This window comes from Heliconius melpomene, chromosome 5 (genome assembly GCF_056956725.1).
Source record: "Heliconius melpomene rosina isolate 202511_hmr_F chromosome 5, ASM5695672v1, whole genome shotgun sequence".
NCBI classification, from domain to species: domain Eukaryota; kingdom Metazoa; phylum Arthropoda; class Insecta; order Lepidoptera; family Nymphalidae; genus Heliconius; species Heliconius melpomene.
In genome coordinates, this window is record NC_140393.1 from 2847526 (window position 1) to 2868476 (window position 20951).

At 34.1% G+C, this 20951-nt stretch overlaps 1 protein-coding gene across 1 annotated transcript; it reads left to right on the top strand.

Annotated features, from left to right (window-relative positions):
- Positions 1-201: 201 nt before the first annotated feature.
- On the top strand, positions 202-19062 carry Gp210 (nucleoporin 210). The gene is made up of 28 exons (XM_085186125.1): positions 202-485; positions 567-717; positions 816-936; positions 1056-1143; positions 1975-2205; positions 2400-2871; positions 3044-3129; positions 3467-3646; positions 3904-4035; positions 4484-4569; positions 5115-5278; positions 6052-6180; positions 6578-6720; positions 7628-7835; positions 8481-8600; positions 9071-9271; positions 9475-9717; positions 10072-10218; positions 10611-10721; positions 11088-11277; positions 11688-11788; positions 12570-12851; positions 13181-13350; positions 14370-14509; positions 14856-15037; positions 15758-15950; positions 16861-17328; positions 17652-19062. The coding sequence occupies exons 1-28, from the start codon at positions 322-324 to the stop codon at positions 17864-17866; spliced, it is 5118 nt and encodes a 1705-aa protein (XP_085042251.1). The 5' UTR covers positions 202-321; the 3' UTR covers positions 17867-19062.
- The last annotated feature ends 1889 nt before the right edge of the window (positions 19063-20951 follow it).

Genomic DNA, 20951 nt, shown 5'->3' on the forward strand with positions numbered 1-20951 from the left:
TTAATAGGTTAGGTTAGATTCTTTTATTCGGTTCGGTTCTTTATTTATGGCGCTTCGAGCGTGCCAGTTGAGCACTATTCACTTCGCCAATGTCACGTTGTATGGAGAGCATATTCTTTTATTATGGCGTTCCTTGCGTGCCAGACAAATTAATATGAAGTTGACATTTTACCTAAATGACATTGACAAATGACAATTAAAGCCGCAGAACTCCCGCTAAACGCTAAAAATTAAAATCATATTGACTATCAAGATTGTAGGTTAGATTACGCTTTTTCAGTGTTTTTAGATATTTCTCATGTAATTTCAGCAGACTTTACGATGGGGAATTTCAAACGGACTATTACTTTTTTGATATCATTGTGTCTATTTGTTTACACGTGTGAAAGTGCAAAAATAAACACTCCAAGAGTATTACTCCCATGGTTTGAAAATTTAAATGTAAACTTTACATTCGAAATTAACGAAGGTGGATGCTATACTTGGTAAGTTAATTGTTTGCTTGGTAACGTCTTAATAAGTAATGAAATTAGATTATTTTGTCAAAACTTACATTATTTTTTCAGGAGTTTGTCTCGGGATGACATCATCAATCTTGAGCCCTTGTACGACGATTCTTGGGGACATTGTTCACATGCTGCTCGTGTATCTGTTTCGAAATCGTGTGTACCACCTGGCTCTGTTATAATTTTAGCTGAAGAAGTCAATACCGGAGAGGTAACCACGTTTGTATAAATTGGCGCGAATTATTGTTTCTTTTGAGTGACACTTTATGAGTTTTAAATTATTACTGTTAATTTCATTATGTTCTTCAGATTTTAAGAGGAGATGTAGATATTGACAAAATAAGTTCTCTGAAAGTAATGAGTACTACATGGAATCTGTACTTAGAAGAAGCACCAGAAGCTTTTGAAGTAATAGCATATGATGATACAGGTTGGAAATACATTTACTTTTCCTTTATTTTCATAAAATACATATTGCATATGATTATGAGTTAAAAACTTAATCAAATAAGTAATACTTATATAATTTGTGATTGTTTTATATTGTAGGCAATAAGTTTTCAACTTTAGAAGGAGTAAGCTTTATATGGACAATAGAAAATATTGGAAACAGTTATGGAGAGGACCCTTTGGTAACGTAAGTATTAACAATTTACTAAAATATATGATATAATATTTTAAAATCTTTTAAAGTGTCCACTCCAGTTTAGCTATATATTTCTATCAATACATTTAATATTCAAATTTGCTATTGATAAAACTAGTAAAAAATTCTTGCATCTTATGTACAGATAACAATCAGTTGCAATAAAATTATAAGTGATTGCAGCTCAACATCTATTAATGCGATAGAATCAAGAATTTGAATTTGTCTGTGTGTTTGTACTCTTTAATATTTCATTTTGGCAAACTTCTAACATTAAGTGTTTATTTTATTTAAATCAGGTCATATATATAAAAAAATGTTTGTAAATTACTTATTCAACCAAATTCTACAAAATGATCACTTATGAAAATGTATTTCTTTTATAATTTGTATATAATATAATGTATATTTGTACATAAATACATTGTATTTTGGAAAATGTATCTCTTAATAATTGTTTAATAAACATAGATTTGTTAATATATATTTGTTGAGCCCAGTTGCAGTGTGCAGAGGCAGAAACAAAATATTTAATATTTACATTTCGTCGCTCTGGTAATGAGGTAAAACTTCCACCACTTAACATGCAATCCTTCCAGAATTTGGCGAAGAGTTTGAGGTGGAAGTGGCTTTATGGGAATAGGTTCCCTCTGCCCCTGCTATGTCCGGGAGGCCATATTGTATGTGAATCTAACAAGCAAACAAATTTTTAATAAATACATAAGATTATGTACAACACATGCCTAAAACTACTACTACTGTATTACATATTTTTGATTATTGAGCTTCTACTCTATAAGAAATAAATACTTTTATTTTCAGTCTTGTTCGATGGAGTGACACGGGCTATGAAGCACCTCGTAGCGTTGCAGAACTTGAAGCCCTAAATCTACGTTCACATTCAGTGTTACTCTATGGACAAGCAATGGGGGAATCTCGTGTGACTGTCTGTTTGGACCAAATATGTACTGACTTTGACTTACAAGTGGTTGCAAGTGTTGTTTTGACTCCTACAACTGCTTATATTGCCCCTGGGGATACTTTGAAATATAAGTGAGTATGTGTTTCATTTTTATGTATTGGCTTAGACTGTATCACCTTAGTGATACAGTGTAAACTTAATATTTATGCATTCGATTCCGACTCAGGGGAAATTATCTATTTTCATTTCCTTGCTCTGGTATGACAACAATGTGCTAGGTTGAATTTACAAAAAAAAAACTTTAATATTTTATTTAATATTTCAGGGTCGTCAGAGTACGTGCCGGTCGTCTAGCAATACAAAATGTAGAAGATACCCTATATAATATTAGACTACCAGAAGTTGGAATAGCTAACTTAGAAGATAACATAAGTTTAGTAAAAGGACTGGAACTTGGTGCAACATCAATACAACTTTTATCAGGAGTTACAGAAGTTGCAAAAGCTACCTTGCATGTTGTTGAACCTTATTCAATTAAAATCAATATAAGACCAGCAAATTTAGTAATAAGTGGAGAAGAATTTATTATTCATTGTGTTGTATTTGATGAAGAAGGTCATAATTTGATAGCCGGACAGGAAATGTTGATTAGATTAACTGTAGATGGTGCAGCTAATGTAGATTTGCTAAAGTCTAATGAAAATGGTACAATAACTAGTGCAGTGGCTCAAAATGCAGGGGAGTTTACGGTTGTAGCCAAATTATATAGCATTGCTGGTCGTACATTGTCAAGAAAGGTAAATATATTTATTCTTTTTGTGTTCTTTGGTTATCGATATATCTAATATATTTTTTGCAATTATACATTTTAATATATAAAACATTATCAAAAACTATAATAATGAAATTGTATTTTTCAATACACATAAAAACTGTTAATTTGCATTAAAAAGACATAAATATTTTTAGGTTGAGGGTCAAGCTTCAGCTGTTGCTGTGGATCCATTGCAAGTAGTACCACCAGAATTGTTTGTTGCATGGACAGATGCTATACAGTAAGTAATTTTTTATAAATTGACAGTTAATATTAGGTATTACAATATTTTAAATTCATAATTGATCACACTTACCTATTATCAAGACACTTTGTTAAACTTTGTTAAAAATTTTTTTCAAAAAAATTGTCTATAAAAATTTCCTTGCCTTGGTGACAACACAACGCGCAGTGATAAGTTCTGTTACTCAACACGCAATATCTCAAAAATAGATGGAAAGTTGGCCATTCAGTTCAGATTCTTCTCTGCCTATCCCACTATCTACAGGTTACATCATGATGTAAGTACAGGATACATCATGGAGTAAGTTAAATTAAATTCTTTACACTATTTACAGAAACATACAGCTCAAACACATTGGTGGTGGCACAGAGCAAGTGACGTGGTCGGAGAGTGAGACGGAAAGCGCTAGTGCTGTCTCGCTCACACCAACCGGTCATGTATCCGTACGGGGATCGGGACAGCTGGGTGTTAAAGTACAGTTGACCCAGTACCCACATGTGTGGGCTAGCGGCAGGTAATATTGTATTTATTTATTGTAATTATTATTATTTTGTATTTAGTATGTGGTGGCATAGAGCAAGTGCACACGGTCGCAGAATGAGACGGCACGTGCTAGTGCTGTCTCGCTCACACCTACAGTAAAATGGGAAACGGAAATGTCTTAAAGGGGAATGGAGTGTCTTAACACTAGGTTTCCATATATCTACACTGCTATGTGCAGGATACCGCGTGAATCTAAAAAAATATTAATATTTATATTACTATTTATAGAGTATGGTCAGCAGTACCAGAGCTAGTGCAGCTATCGAGTACGGGGTACGCCCGAGTTGGACGCCCGCACCATTTGCACATAGCCCTCACAGCTACCCACACAGCTACTGGGGAACTTTATAATTTTCATGTGTAAGTATTTGTTATTTTGATAATGACAATTGTTATTTTATTATATATATAATTTTTATATTTTGTAGGATTGTTATTGCTTTAATGATATATAAATATTTGAACATAGTTAGATTTGAACCTGCAACTCTTAGAATTCTGCGTTTGTACACTTTTTGTTTCTATATATTCCTTTTATTAGTGTGAATAATATTAAAATGGGAAACGGAAGCGTCTTAATTGGACCGGAGTATCTGAAACACTAGTTCCCATGTTCCCTGTGCCTACCATTCTATGTGCAGGATACACTATAAAGCAAAAACTTTTTTACTTTGTTTAGTAAATTTATTTAAAGAATAAGTGACAGGTTGTATAAAGTTTATTTGCTCTGTCTACTATAACTTGCTCTCATAGGAATAACAGTGTGAAAAAACAGTGTTTTATTATAATAACAATTAAAAAATTTCAGGTGCAACTGTGATTCTTTTACTATATCTCTAATAGAGGGACCAGAACCTTACAATGTGACAGCGGCTCCTTGGATACAACCAATTGGTATGTTGATAAACTAATTAATAATAAAAATAGAATTTAAAAAATAAATTTAATATTTTCATTCTTTTCCCCATTTTATAACATCAAAGTCAAACAATTAAAAAACAAAAATCATTAGTTCTTCATCATATGGTTTTTACTCTTCATTATAATTGACGCCACGCGCGGTGCAGGGGCAAGCGTGTGACTGCACACGCGACAGGTTGTAGGTTCGATTCCTACTCGAGGTAATGAAATATACAATATTTTTCCTGGCTCTGGTAACGAGGTGAAAGCGCGTGTTTAGTTCCGATACTCGACACGCAATGCCTACAAAATTCGAAGAAAACTCGGGAACATAAGTATTTAAATACTAGGTTCTTAGGTTCCTTCTGCCTATCCCTCTATGCGCAGGATACAACGGGAAACTAGTATTTATCAAATACATGCTTATTTATTTTTAAAGTGTAATTCCAACTTTTAAAAAAAGATTCCTATTTTTAGTTACTTTAAAAATGTTTCAAATTAATATATAAGTAAATATACAATAAATATTCATACATCAGACGGCGCATGCTGCGTGGTGCAGTGTACGTGGAGCGCGCGCGGCACGAGCACGGTGCGGGCTGCGCGGGGGCGTGCCGGCGACAGCGCGCGGGTGGCCGTGCGCGCCGCACCCGCCCTGCTGTGGCCGCGGGGCGTGGCTGCTCTCGTGGGCGGGACCTTACCGGTATGTACTGTTCTGATGTTAGCTGTGGATGGCTGATTTGGTTTTAGATTTTTTTTATTTTTTTTTAATTATGGCTTCCAGTAAAATGTAAAAATTCCTTTCCGACATAATATAGCTATCTCATAACACCACAGACCTTATTGAACACAGTAGTATTAGTATATTATAATTGTATTATAGGATATTAGTGTTTAAAACGACCATCAATTTGGAGAATAACAGTTCATATATGTGTTTAGTAAGCAAAAAATATATAAGAAATATTTACTCACTTCACAAATAAATATTTGATTCCTAATTCAATTTTTATTTATTGTATAAAAGTCAAGACTGATTTACATAACATCTTTTTTTTACCTGACTGCACGACATAAAGTAGAATTATGTTTCCCAAGAAATCAGCTAACGCCGCTAGATCTTTAAAATGCCATATAGTACATACATTCAGTCTTTGTATGTTCATTCTAAGCAGACCTGTAAAATCTAAACTGACCTAATTTTATAACACACTTTTGTAATGTGTATGAATAAGATATTTCCTATAATCACAGTTATAATAACCATATAAAGTTATTTTAAATCCAAAACTATTTTGTTATATTATTATATTATATTATTATACTATATGCGTAGTGGCAAAAGATTGTAACTCAATGATTATGGATTCGACTCCCACTCAGGAGAATGAATTATTAAACATTTTTATTTCTTTGCTCTAGTAACAAAGCAAAGTGAAACTATTAAAAGATAGTAATAATTACACAACATTCTAGGTGATAGCAGAAGGGGAACTCCTCAGTCCTCAATCCAGTGAACCCCGCATAGCAGATCTCACCGCTCGCGGAGGTGAACAGCCACACAAATATCCTGATGCACAGCTGTTTACTGTCAAATGTAGAAGGGTATGCTGGATTTATCTATACCTATATTATGAATATGTATTTGTTTAGTTGAATGCCCTAATCTAGAGAATTGTCTTGAATAGTCCAGTTTGTTAAAAAATAATATACTCTATTTGATATCACTTTAATTGTGTCTATGTAACACACTTTATTTGCAGGTTGTCATAGTTACTTTAGGCATTTAATTATTTCTATTTAGTGTAGTTTATAACGAAGATATAGAAAAGGGGGGGCTTGTAAACTTTAAAGGTGTTAAATATTGTGTGAATAGCTCATCTATTGTCTCATCTAAATCAGTCTAAAAAATTAAAATTTACAATATATGAATTGCAAATACACTTAGCTCATCTCTTCTTATATAAAATATACTCATATTTTAGTTCAAATAAATTTCCAGAAAGGTGATTCTCGTCTCGAACTATTATCATATACTGACGAAGAACGTGAGTCTGTAGAGTTTGAGTCAGTGTGTGCTCCGCACGTGTCCAGAATACGATTGGAACCACCAGATACTCCTGGAAACTGTTCTGGTGGACCTAGGTGAGCTATGGTTTTTATATGTATAGTTGGTTAAGTAGATTTTGGTTTCGGGGATTTCATTGACGATTGTATAGACAAAGCTCAACTAAAATTTACTTATATAAAAAAAAAAAAAACGTGACATTGGCGAAGTGATTAGTGCTGAACTGGCACGCTCGGATCGCCATAATTAAAGAACAACAACAAAAATAAAAAATAAAAAAGGATCGTGCACGTCCCTTTTTTCGTAATTGAATTTCCAAAATTCCAAAGGTTTGTATTTTTTTTTTTAACAGCAATTAAACCTGCAACTGCCTCATCTGGGCATTAAGCTGGTGGTTAGGAGCTTAAAGACATTTTTGCGCAGGCATAAACACATAATGTAACGGTCTCCTGAGAGATCCTATTTTATGATTGCAGAAGATCCTGTGGGGTCCTCCTTTTAAGTCTTTTGAATGAGCTAGCTGGATTCATTACTTTGCAGGCTAGCATGTTGGGATGTATTTCTATGCGACGAGTGTATGACTTAAGTTTGTTGGTAATTTCTACTCTCACTGTAGGTATCCTTAGATCTCAATGTAGCTGAGAGTTAGTGACAAACCAAGGGGCATTCGTTATTATGCGAAGAGTTTTTGATTGAAAGCGTTGGATTATGTCTAAGTTTGAGTTTGTATTTAAAAATCTTTCTTTCTATCTACCTTGGTGAGAATAGATAATGAGTCTAAAAGATCTAACTTAAATCTAAACTAAATATTGCGCTATTTTCATTTACGAATCAGGTAACAACAAATAATTTTATAATATTTCACTCCTCTGACAAAGTAGTATTATAGTTAGTATTTACGTGATTTTTTCACTTTGTTTTATATATTTCATAGCAAATATAGAAAATAAAATTTAAAAAACCACAGTTCAATATCCATTTCAGATTATGGCTCCGTCCAGGGCAAGAAGTAACATTGAAAGTAACATTATTAGACGCAATAGGCCGAGAATTGCTCGACGAAGAAGGGCCGAGTGTGTTTTGGGAACTTCAACCTAATCACGTTGGTATAGAGTTCAAGTCCACTGATAGATTGTTTGTCGAGACAAATCCCGAGTACGCGCCAGTGCCTGTTCCTAATAAATATTATCAAGTAAGCATATTGTAAGCTAATTGTAGTTTAGTTTCCACAATTTTGTTTATTTTTTAACGCTGTATCCCGCACACAGTAGGGTAGGCAGAGGGAACCTAATGTTAAGACACACTGTTTCCCACTTTCCGCCGAATTCCTGTAGGCGGAACTCAACGCCGCGCTTAGCTTCTACACCAGAGTGAAGAAATGAAAATTTAAATTTAAATAAATATTTTATTTGTTCTAGTGGGGATGGAACCCACAACCAGTCGCGTTTACAGTCACACTATGTGTGCCGCTGCGCCACGACTGGCCTCATTTTGTTTATTAGTTTACAATAGTTTGATTATTCACACTTACACTACGGCACAACGCCTGTAAACGCGTTGTGGGTTCGATTGTCACTTGTATTTTTTCTCCTAGCTCTTGTTACAAAATACAAATGGCGGCACTATACGTGCCACCGTTCAACACGTAATGTCACGAAAATTTGGTCGGAAAGTGGGGAGTAGAGTGTCATTACACTAGATTAGAATCTAGTGTCTTCTAGATTGAGATGAAGTTAAAAACAGTTGTCCATTACAAAGAAGAAACTATTTTTTTTGAATTTATAAATTCATAATTACATACTTTTTAGTGAAGTTGATTTTTAGTATTATTTTTTAGTTGGTAGAAGCTAATGAACAGGCTATTGGGTGGAGTGGAGGAATAAAAGCGAGTATTCCAGATGCATCTGCGACAATTCAAGCTAAAGTTGTAGCTCCTTTAAAATGTGATCCTTTGAAGGTAAAAAATGTCAAATTTATTGAATATATTATGTTAAGAATTTATTTTCTCTATACTGCTACTTTAAATAACTGATTGAGTGTGCTCCTTTACTAGAATATTCCTGGAAGTATCAACAGCGATTTGCATAAGTACCATGGACATATATCCTTAAATTTGAGGAATTCCTCGAAAGAACAAAACACAAAGTTCTCTTCTAGAGATACTTTTTGTTAGGATTATGCTATATCCCGTACATAGCAGGCTTGGCAAAGGGAACCTGGGTGCCTAGTGTTGTGATACTTTCGATTGAGAGATGGAACTCAATGCTGCCCTTTGTCTCGTCACCAGAGCAGGGAAATGAAAAAAATTAAGTAGTTCATTACTCCGAGTGGGAATCAAACCCAAAATCATTGCGCTTACAATCGCGCGCCTCACACATACTTTACTCTGAAATAACTTAAATTTCATAATGTACATGTTTATTCTAGGTGAACATAGCTTGGGAAGGTGAATCCATACAAAACATAGCCGCGATATCGGGCGGTAGCGGCGCGTACACCGTGGAGGCGCCCAAGGGCGTGTCGGCGACGGTAGTGGGCAATGTGGTAAGCGCGGTAGTGCCCGCGCCCGGCGCCTTCGACCTGCTAGTTAGTGATGTGTGTGTGGGCGGGGAGAGGCTGTTGCTTGAGGTATGTTTGTCATTATACTAAATTAACACAAATATTTCATAGAAAATTATAATTCAAAGTACATGTACTAATACACTGATATAGCATTTCACATTATTTTCTTCCCAAGTGAACAATGCGCAAAGTCCAGTAAGCCTAATTTCAGGGCGACCAAAACTTGTCAACCGTACTGTATGTTTACTAACAATTTAATATTTTTTCAGGTAAATGTAGAAGAAGTACTCAGTGTAGAAGTATCTACAGCCAGAGCAGTGTGTGTAGGGAGCTGTGTGCCTATCAGTGCTATAGTAAAAGGAATATCCCATAGATATCTCAGTACAAGTCGAGACCCTGATTGGAAGACTGTAGGACAGGTTGCTATTAAAGATGGCGTCTTATGCGGAATTAAAGAAGGTTCTGGAAGGGTTAGAGCAGCTTTTAGTGGAGTTTGGAGTCCTGAAGTTGATGTAAGTGGTTTATTGAATTTTTTTTGTATTCCACACATTTTTAGATGATAATATTTTTTTTATATTGTCTTTTATATATTTTTTTGAGGCCACACTACTGACGCAGAGGCACAAAGTAAACCGACTGGTTGTGGGTTCGATCCCCACTCGAGGAAATGATATATTAATTTAAAATTTATATTTCCGTTTTCTTCGTTCTGGTGTCGAGGCAAAAGGCGGCGTTGAGTTCCGCCATTCAATACGCAATGCCTCCAGAATTCCATGGAAAGTGGGGAATGGAGGGTCTTAACACTTGGTTGAAGCTGATTTATTTATTCTATAATTTTTATTACAAATCAACTATTCTCCTTTCAGATAACAGTATTCCCAGCTTTACAAATAGTACCGGAGAGGTCTCGTATCCCGGCTGGTGGGAGGGTGCAATTGCGGCATGTAGGCGGACCTCCGTCCCATTTGGCCACTTTAAATTATCATGCCGTTGCCGGAAATAATTATTTACAGGTAAATTTTATGTTTTATTTTGTTTGTTTGTGGTTTTTGTGTAATTGTTTCTGAATTGTGAAATTAAATATGATTTTATTCATTTTTATGAGCATTTGTATGCCATCTATGTTATAATAATGTTTCTATTTTTTGTGTTTATTGTTAAAAAATTCGTAATCTAAAAAATTACATACATTATTTTACTTAGCGAAAAAATTAAGTAAATGTCTATTAATTTTAATAATTTTACCCTTTTGTCAGTCTTCTAATAATGATAATCAATGGTAATAGTTACTTGGATTTTTTATTTCGGAAAGAAATATTTATTATTTATTGTCTAAATTTAAACTTTGAAATTGCAAAGCTTTTTCGATGTAACAGTAGTTTTATTAATAAATGGATTTGTCTAGGTATCTTCAACTGGGTTGGTCCAAGGTGTGAGCACTGGCAAATCTCGAATAAAACTGGTTGCGTCTGATTTTGCTAATATGGAATTAGCGACTGCTGAAGCTGAAATTGAGGTTAGTGTTATGTTAAAAAAAATCAATATAGTCCTTTTTTTACTGTTGGAAACCTCCTTGTCATCTGTCTTCATACATGTCCTCCGGGGGATCCTCATGCTTTTTACGGGACCTTCCTCCAGTATCTTTGATACTGTATTTGTCAACCGAGGTCTCCCCCTACCTCTCTTACCGCTCATTTTTCCATCATAGATCTTTTTTGCCGTTCTTTCATCACTCATTCGTTCGACGTGCACAAACCAGCTGAGCACATTCTTTTTCATTTTCACCGTGACATCCTCGCTAGTATTTTTATTTAAAACTATCAGTTTCGAAGTTACTAGCGTGTCCCGCTAGTATCTTATATTTACTTCTTTGTATCCACAGATAGTACCAATATCCAACCTCCGTGTGGTAGCAGCCACACAAACGCTGCTGGTGGGGTGCCCCACCCCAGTATGGGTGACAGCGGGGGCGCTGGGAGCCGCGGCGCTGGCGTCGCTACAGCCGCCACCGCGCGTCACTTGGACGCTGCGGGACCCTACCTCGGCTAGGATATATACTACACATATTGATGGTGGGTACTAAAGGCTATATACAAATTTTAATATTTGATTTTGAATATTTTAGAAGCCCATATAGTAAGATTGAAATTTTTAGGCAAATGTGACAATTAACATAGTGTATCTCCTCTGTAAGGTGCTTTATAAAGCTCTGCTATTTGATTATAATATTTTAAAAAGATAAATAGGCGGAAAATGCTTTATTAGTGTTGTGTATACAAATAGAAAAAAGAATCTATTATAAGTTCGTCGTGTTTGTCTATTTCTGTCCGTCCATGTGTCAGCCACATTATTAAAATATTAATATGCTTAGAATTTTATGAGATAATACAATTTAAAATACACATAAAATACGGTATAAAATAATATTAAGTTTCTGTCATTTAATAATGAATAATAAATTAAAAAATATTTTTATTTTTAGATATGTTAGAAAGGTCAGTAGCAGAAGGACTATCAGTTAGAGTGGTGCCGTTGAAGCCGGGTGTCATAACATTAGATGTGAGAGTACGCAACTTAGGCCAGGTAATAAATATTTAGAATTTATGTATAATTAATAGTAATATATTTTTTCAGTTTAGTAATATATTTTTTCATTTTTTCAGTTTCAGTTTCAGTTATATAAAATATTTTTTCAGTATTTTCATATTTAAATATATAAGCGCATTAAAATTGTCTTTGAAAAATGTTAACTATGTATTAAACTCAAAGTCAAATACTGTTATTCAAAATAAGAAGTTACTTAAGTTAAGTCCTTCACTTTTTGACCGTCAAATCGTTTACCGCCAGTTCACTTCTCAAGTTAATGTCTCAGATCTGAGAAGGATCGGCGCTAGAAACAGTGGAGCTTTTTTTAAAAATGAATTATATACAAAAACTTTACTAATTCCTGCTGTGGGATACAGCGAGAAGTGGATTTAATTTTTAATCTATACTTGTATTGAAAAGTAAAGTTTCATAACATTTTTTTCCATTTTCGTTAACGTTACAGCAGAATTACTTTTAGTTTTTTTTAAATACATTTTTTATATTTTATTCCCTTTTCAATTGATCAAACATGCATACATATAAAATACACAGTAATAACTAAAAATAACATTCAACTAAAGTATTATTTATAATACTCTAGTTGCATGTTATTTTTAGTTATTACTGTGTATTTTATTTTATTTGTAATTTATTTTGCATGCTTCCCTAAAATAAATTACATCATAAACTTAAGGTAAGCATTTAACAAAAGAAGGAAAGTATTTTTTTTTACAATACATTATTTTAATCTATTTTTACAATACAATTATTTTTTTAGATGGCAGAAACAAGATCCTGGGACAGTACAATTGAGATTCTGGGTATATCTGACATTCGTATATCAGTTGATGGTTTATCAAAGGAATTGGCTTCTGGGGATCGTCTGGCATTAGCAGTTGGTGCCAGTGTTATATTAAAGTCCTTACCAAGAGGTGTGTGGTCTGCATATAATGATGGATCATTTCAAGTTAAAAATGGAGATGTAAAAGCTATCAAGCCAGGTCATGGAGTAATATTTGTAAAACATAAAGATGAAAGGAATAATATTGAAAGGGAAGCAGTAAGTGTTATTAGTTTATTCATTTTTATATTCTATTTCAATCGTTTTTTGGGGCACATATAATAAATAAAGTTATAAAAAAATATTATAAAGGAACGACCATGTAGGATATTTCTTTACCTTTTATACGTTACGCCTAAAATCTTTCACCTTATAAAGAAGCTAAAATGGACTTAAACAATAGTGACGTAGCGGCACAGCCACTGACTGTAAACACTACTAATCCATACATCACCCACATACACACCATCTGAGTCCCACCACTCGACACATAGTATCTCGAAAACAGGGTATCTTAGGTTAAAAATTAACAAAATTAAATTCCACAGATAATTCATGTAGAAATATCGCATCCAGCATATTGTACAGTGGAAGCAGGCTCCGATGAGGCTTTACGGCTAGTTCTAAGGAGTGCCACCGGAAGGCAGCTGTTAGCGCCTCAAGCCAATGTGTCTGTTGGTGATAGCCGCACTGTGCGTTTACGTCGCTCTTATGAAAGGTAGATTCTTTATTTATTTTTGTGTTTATTATTAAAAAACTTTTAAAAGGTAAAAACGGAACTTTTGTTTGTTTGTTTTCTATGTGTTTGTTATCTATGTGTCCCTATGTCAAGATAATTTATATATTTATTTATTTATTTAGAGGTAGAGGTCAGACATGAAATTAATATCAAACAATCAGCCCCATGTACTTCAAGAGTGAAGTACAGAAAAAAAACAAGGTTCTAAGTCAATGCAATCAAAATGTGAAATTCGCTGCGTAATCAAATTTTATAGGGCATATACAGGGTGGAATTGTCAGCGCCACTTTAAATGAAACCACAGTTTTGACTACTCTATAAAAGCCTAATATAATTCGGAAAAAAAATAATTCTCAAAAATGAAAAAGTTTTTTTTTTTTCAAACAAAATAAATAATAAAATTATCGTTTTAAAATAAAACGCCATTTATAAAGTATAACATAGGCACGCACACACTTACCTGTCAAAGCGGCAACGTCGCATACGTATGTGTGCGTGACACGAAATACAGGTATGGATAAAAATCGTGAAATGAAAAAAAATCCTACGTCCAAACTGTTGAGGTAGCTTGATTATTTTTTTATTCTGGGTTTGAAATTTTTTACCCTATATGCAGTTTCAGTAAAAGAAGCGCTGCCTCTTCCACCCTGTATACGAATTTGTGAAAAAAGTGAATTTTGTAGGTATTTCATTGAAAAAAATCGTTACAAACTTATATTTTGTACTTCATTTCATACAAAATAAGTGTATGTCTGCTCGTCCCATTTTGTTAGCTTTTTCTCATACTTAACTGAAAAGGTTAACTATAAAGCTATTTGTCGTTTTATTATGCAATATTATGTAAATTTTATGAAAGAGGAGTAAAATGTACACTCTCCAAATACTTAATATGAAACGGTCATTCTACTTCTACACAATCGAAATTATGATTTTTTACGTTAAAATGTGTTTGAAAATTTATTGGCTTTTTTGATTAAAAAAATTTAATTTAATTTTAGTGCCCTAGGAAACGAACTTATTGTGAGCGGTTTAGATCCGACCGGTGCATTTTTGAGCTTCCAAGCATCCATAGGTGGTGTGACTGTAACTGACGAAGTGTGGGTCGCTGGATCTGATACTAGTTCTAATAAAGTTATAGGTAAGTGTTGCGAACTTAGTACATTTAATACTGAATAACAGAATGTTGTTATTCTAAATTTGAATGTAAAGATGTTACTTGTTAAAATATGTAACAATTAATAGTAAATGATTTTTTTTTTCAATAAAATATCCTACTTTTATTTTCGACTCGTACAAGTGTACGCACGCATAGGCATATGTACGCAGCACGCAAAAGGAACGGACACACAAATACCCACCCGCATGAACACACCCACACTCACGCACACATACACACGAGTATACGTACGCAGCACCCAGAACGAAAGAACAGACCCGATATAATACAAGATGGTAAAAATTTACTATTTAAAGTTTTTGTTTAGCCGCAGGCAGCTGGGCTCTATGCCTTGAGAGTGTGGGGTGGCGCGCGCCGGCTGCGGTGCAGCTTGTGGCGGGCGCGGGCGTGACGCTGGCGGTGCTGCGAACCCCGTCCGCCGCGCGCCACGCGCTCCGCCTAGATCGTCCGCCGCTGCTGTACACGGTGCATCAAGTGCCGCTGGCCAAGGTACGCAGCAGCCCTAAATTGTTCGCCGCCCTGTTCTATGTTGCAGACATTCTTTTGTCGTTTTTTTGTTCCACACTGTGTGTATCCCGCACATAGCAGCACTCCGTTCCCATAAAGACACTTCCGTGCCCCACTCTTCGCTTAATTATGCACATATTACGTGTGCGGCGTGGCGGAACTCAATGCCGAGTTTTGCTTCATTACCACAGCAATGGAATGGATATATTAAATATTTCCTCTAACGGGAATCGCACCCATAACCTGTCGGGTTTATAGTTGCAACCTTGTACGTCTGTGCCAGGACTAGCCTCTTGACACTTCCTTTATTTTTTTGTTAATAATGGGATATGGTATAATATTAGAGACATTGTTATATTGTTGCTATATAAATTTAAATAAATATTTCATTTCCTCAAGATAAGATAAGATAAAAAGTCTTTATTGCACATTTACAAGAATTACAATTATAATTTTGGGACATAAAATGCACAAAGGCGGCCTTATCACTAAAAGTGATCTCTTCCAGGCAACCAATCCAAGGATAGGATACATCTAAGAGTGAGGGCAAAATGTGGTGCAAAGCTTAAGTAAACTTAATAAATATATAACCATCGCCTCAAGTTGGAATCGAACCCACAATCAGTCGCGTTTACAGTCACTGTTTGTGCCCCTGCACCACGAAAGGCCGCATACTTTAAAATTTATACCATATTATTACAGATGGAGTTTTTACATGGTGAATGGCCGTACACTTTAGTGCCATTGTCCATACAAGGGGAGGGGCTAACCACCGGTCCCCTGCTATGTACAGAAGAACAGAAATATGCCTTAGAAGGGATTGAAGTTGAATTACCTTATTCATGCAGAACCAATGCTCCACATACTGCGAAAGCAGTTCTTGATGTTAATAATGGTAAAATATATTATGTTTATAATATCCATACCTATATTATAAATTCGAAAGTAACTCTGTCTGTCTGTCTGTTTTTTACGCAATCAGGACCAAACCGCTAATTTAATTGTCATAAAATACTCATATGGAGATACTTGCGGATCTCGGGATGAACATAGGATACTTTTTTTTTCTCATATTTGTAATATTTTCGATATATACCAATATATTAAAATATTTATTAATTTGACATACAATTTATTCCGCCATGTTAATAACAACTGTCGCTATGCTACCGTTGCCAAGCAACGGCTTGCAAAGTTTGTTGTTAGAAAACGTCACCCAAAATGAGCTTGCTTAACGCATCTCTCTATTGAAAACTGAAAATAATTTCATAAATATATTTAATAAATATATTTATATATATTTAATAATGAAATATATCGTATAGTTCAAGCGGGCGTAGCCGCGTTCGGGTCCACTAGTAGTTTATATATTTAAAATGCAAACAATACGATTTTATAGTGGAAAATGTGCTCATGTCTTTGTATAATGGCCACATGAACACGTTATCTCAACGTTTTTATTAAAATTAGCTTCACGCTGTAACCCACACTCATCAGGGTACACGGAGGGAACCTAGTATTAAAACACTGCATTCCCCACTTTCTATCGAATTCTGGAGACATTGCATGTTGAGTGGCAGCACTCACCGCCGCGCTTTGACTCGACATCAGAGCGAAGAAATGGAAAATATTTTATTTCCTCGAGTGGAGATCGACCCACAACCGTCGCGTTACAAGCACACCCTTGTGCCCTGCGCCACGAATTAAATGTATTTTTTATTTTGATGGCTTTACCACTTATAAATAGTAAAGTACAAATAAAAATAACACTATACTAATATATTCATCCATACATTTTTTTACAGGTCAACTCGGCTGTTCAGTAATTCCAGCGACTCAAATAACAGATCCGTCTGAAGTAGAACTTTGTGCTGAATGGGACGTATTCCGGACTTGCACCAAAGTACTTCTCTTGCCACCAATAAGAATAACCCAAACTAAAATATCACTTTTAAGCCCTCCCGCTACTTTCATAATAAATGGACACCCTCAAGCATTGAAAATGGTCAAAATGGTACCGTCTCCAGGATTGAAATTAGAAATTAGTAGTAGTGACTTAGAAATAAATGTTGAGGTTAAGAGTGAAACAGTTATTTGTGGTATGGGATGGATTAATGTTATATCGAAGCTGACGTCTCAAGATATGAGAGTGGAAGTGGAAAGGGAATATGAAATCGCCTGTGGTACCCTATTAGGCGCCATTTTTGCTATACTGTTGCCATATTTACCTACTCTCATGACAGTGGCTGCGATTGCAGCTGGATATTTATATGGTAAGCTTGTTTAAACTGGCTATCACTTTTTTATTTAACTAACTCTTATTTGACATAATTATCTTAAGGACCGGGCTTGAAAGATATCGTGAGGAATAATTAGAAAATCGTGACTTGTACAAATACTTAATATATTGAACTTTCCAGTGTTTCATTAGGTGGTGCATAATTAGATTTTTTAATTACAAACAATTTTCAAGTTGTACTAATTTTCAGAATTCATCTATGGCAGGCTATGAAAATTTATTTACCTATAATATTAAATAAGTTTATTTTTTTGTAATATTCCCCAATTTTTATAATAATTTTATTTCCTTCTCCAGTACAATCAAGACTACAAAGGAAAGGGCAAATTCGTTTACCAACGGAACCGGTACAAACCGTTTTACCGGAGACCCCCCAACTAAGGAGCAGGACATGGTCAAGAAGTCCATACTCAGCCGGTGGTCCGTCCTCACCTGTATACGGTGACACCAGCATGTTACCTGATGCAAGCTTCTCACCAAATTCTACAAGGATACACTCAAGATTCTTATAATAGTCTGTGTTATTGTGAACCTTGTTGGACATAAAAGTTTTGTTTATAGACCTTAAAGTAAAAGAAAGGAAAAAGGGAGACATTAAAAAGGGAGGTTTCCTATTTAATGTACTACCAAGCTTATTAAATTTAGCTTTGGTGTTTTTCAATAATGAGTGGTCAACAATATTGTGTGTTAAAACTTGTTTTGTATTATTATCTTAATATGTGACTGTATGAAATAATTGGAGGCTAATAGTGGCGCAGGGGCACAAAGTGTGACTGTAAAAGCGATTGTTCCTGGGTTCAATCCCCACTCGAGGAAATGAAATATTTCAATTTATATTTCCATTTCTTCACTCTGGTGTCAAGTCAAAGCGCGTCGTTGAGTTCCGCCAATCAACAAGCAATGCCTCCAGAATTCGGCGGAAAGTGGGGAACGGGGTGTCTTAACACTAGGTTCCCTCTGCTCTGTGCAGGGTACAGGTGAAGCTGATTAACAGTTTAGAGTAATTAATGTCCCATTACCTAGTACCTTCAGAACTGTTAAATGACTTAAGTGCATCCTTCGGTAACTTGAAACTTATATAAGTTTTTTTATATATTAACACATTGAAACTAACAGTGTTATTTAATAATATGAAAACAAAAATGTTTTGTTATCTTAATGTGTAAATAGTGTGTAATAAATTTCAAATTAAAAACAAATTACAAGTATAGTACAGTGGCGGCCCGGAAGTTAATTTCTCTCAATTTTGTACATTGTTCTCTGGAGAAAAAAAGAAAAGAAAAAAAAATCCTAAATTTAAATCTGCACAACCACCCACAGCTAACTTCAGGCTGACCACGACTTGTCGATCGTGCTGTTATCTTGTATCTTGTATTACATAAGTTTGTCATAGTAAATTGGTTCGCTTATTAATTAATACTACTAACAATTTATTGACTTTGATAAAAAAATGAATAAATTGTAATTGTAAAATATAAATATGGGCCAACGCGACGTTCGCAATACTTGCAAATTCTAGTCCCATTTGCGGGAAAATTATGTATTTATTAAATAGTTTGGTTACCTGATCTAGTGAGGTACAGATTTGACGCAAAAACTTTTAAATTGTTAGGAAGTGGAGAACGGAGTGACTTATCACTAGTGATTTAACTAAAACCAACCTTGAAAATGTGACAAATTGATGAAAATAAAAGAATATTTAAACATATTTTGTATATTTCTTTTATAATTACTAACATGGTTTAGTGTTATGACCAAAGTACATAAATTACAATACTTTATATATTTTTTAGTTATATATTTAGGTAGTTTTTATTTTTTCATTAATTCTGTACTTTGTGAAAAAATCAAGTGTTGTGCACTTATATTTAATAAGTTATTAATAAATGTATTGAGTAAGAGGCCAGAGGCGCTAGGGCAAGTGTGCGCGTCTGTTTCGATGTCCACTCGAGGAAATGAAGTATTTATTTAAATTTATATTTTCATTTCTTCACTCTGGTGATGAGGCAAAACGTGGCGTTGAGATTCGTCACTCAACACGCTGTGCCTCCAGAATTCGGCGGAAACTGGCGAATGGAGTGTCTCAACAATAGGTTCCCTTTGCCTGCCCTGCTGTGTGCTGGATACAGCAGGAATCTTATTAAAAAGGACTATTGAACAAAAATCCTGTTTAAGATTAATATTCTGTTATTTTAATTTCATTTGCAATTAATATAATTGTATAATTACCAAAAACGAAGAATCATAGACTTACACTAAAATTGATATCTATTATTTTTATATGGAGACATATCTGAAAATATATTTCATAGTAAAAAATTACATTTCAAAGTGCCTGTGTGCCAATTGTCTCTTGTTTGTTATACTATAACAAACATAATATTGATACTGTATCAAAACTAAGGTTGTAGTTATGTCATCAAAAAATCTCAAAGTATTAAAAATCACTTATCATTTCGACAGAATACAATATGTATTCTGTAACTCATTAAATATTTGTATCAAAATGATGTTATTTAAATAAAATGAGTGAAATATCATCTCTTACCACTTTAGTTTTATATTGTTTTTAATTAACATGTTATTTTTTTTGTAAATATGTAGAGTTTTCATCATATCTCACTTAGCGCTTATAACCTAATACAATTGGAATTTGATGCCAGTAGTGTTGCAGGGGCATACGACGGTAAACGCTACTGGTTGTGGGTTTGATTTATTTTTTTACAATTGAATTTTTTTTTATAATCTTGAAATCTTTGTTTATGACATTTATGTAAACCTCATGTTCTAGTATTTAAACACAAAATATTTTGTTATCTCGTGAGCAATTAATTTTTCTAACAGATTTCTTTTGTAAATTAATATATTTTTTTTATTCTTTCAATAGATTTAATTATTTTATATAAAGTCCTTCTAAAACCGAAACTCCAGTAAATCTATGGAAACGATGTACTTGAAGCACTTTACCATTTAAAAAAATACCTTGTATTTATGGTGTAGGTTAGTTAATATACTTATAGTTACTATATTTATAACAGAACTCAATCAAACGTTGACAAATTGTTTTTAATTTTTTGTTAACAATCCACATTGACATATTTTCAATAGTTTCTTCGGAAAGTTTAGATGAAACACAAAATATATTTATAATAAATGTATTTAAAAAGATCTCACTAATTTTGAGATGTCATAGTCCTATAACTGTTTATAGAATACTGATATAATTTTAGGTTAATTTTAGATTTTATTATTATATGTATGTTTTTTTATTGGTATGTAAACATGTGATGTGAATAAAATATTTTTGTACTATTGTTTTGTTTATATGTGAAAGAATAACTAATAATAATATTACATTTGTTGCTTATTTTTAAAAGGAATTATTAGCATTAAACGATGGTGTCAGGCCAGTCGTGGCACAGGTGCACAGGCTTGTGGCTGTAAATGCGACACTTTTAGGTTCCCACTCGAGGAAATTTTTATTTTGTTACTCTGGTGTTGAGGCAAAGCTTCGCCACGACTGGCCCACTTGTAATATTTTGAATTTAATAAATAATTCAGAATTATTACTTCGTATAATTACTATAATCAAATTAT

Coding starts and splice junctions, on each gene's coding strand:
- Gp210 (XM_085186125.1), top strand. CDS start 322: ATGGGGAATTTCAAACGGACTATTACTTTTTTGATATCATTGTGTCTA. Junction 9,718..10,071: donor TTTGGAGTCCTGAAGTTGAT/GTAAGTGGTTTA, acceptor TTCTCCTTTCAG/ATAACAGTATTCCCAGCTTT. Junction 14,510..14,855: donor TAGTTCTAATAAAGTTATAG/GTAAGTGTTGCG, acceptor GTTTTTGTTTAG/CCGCAGGCAGCTGGGCTCTA.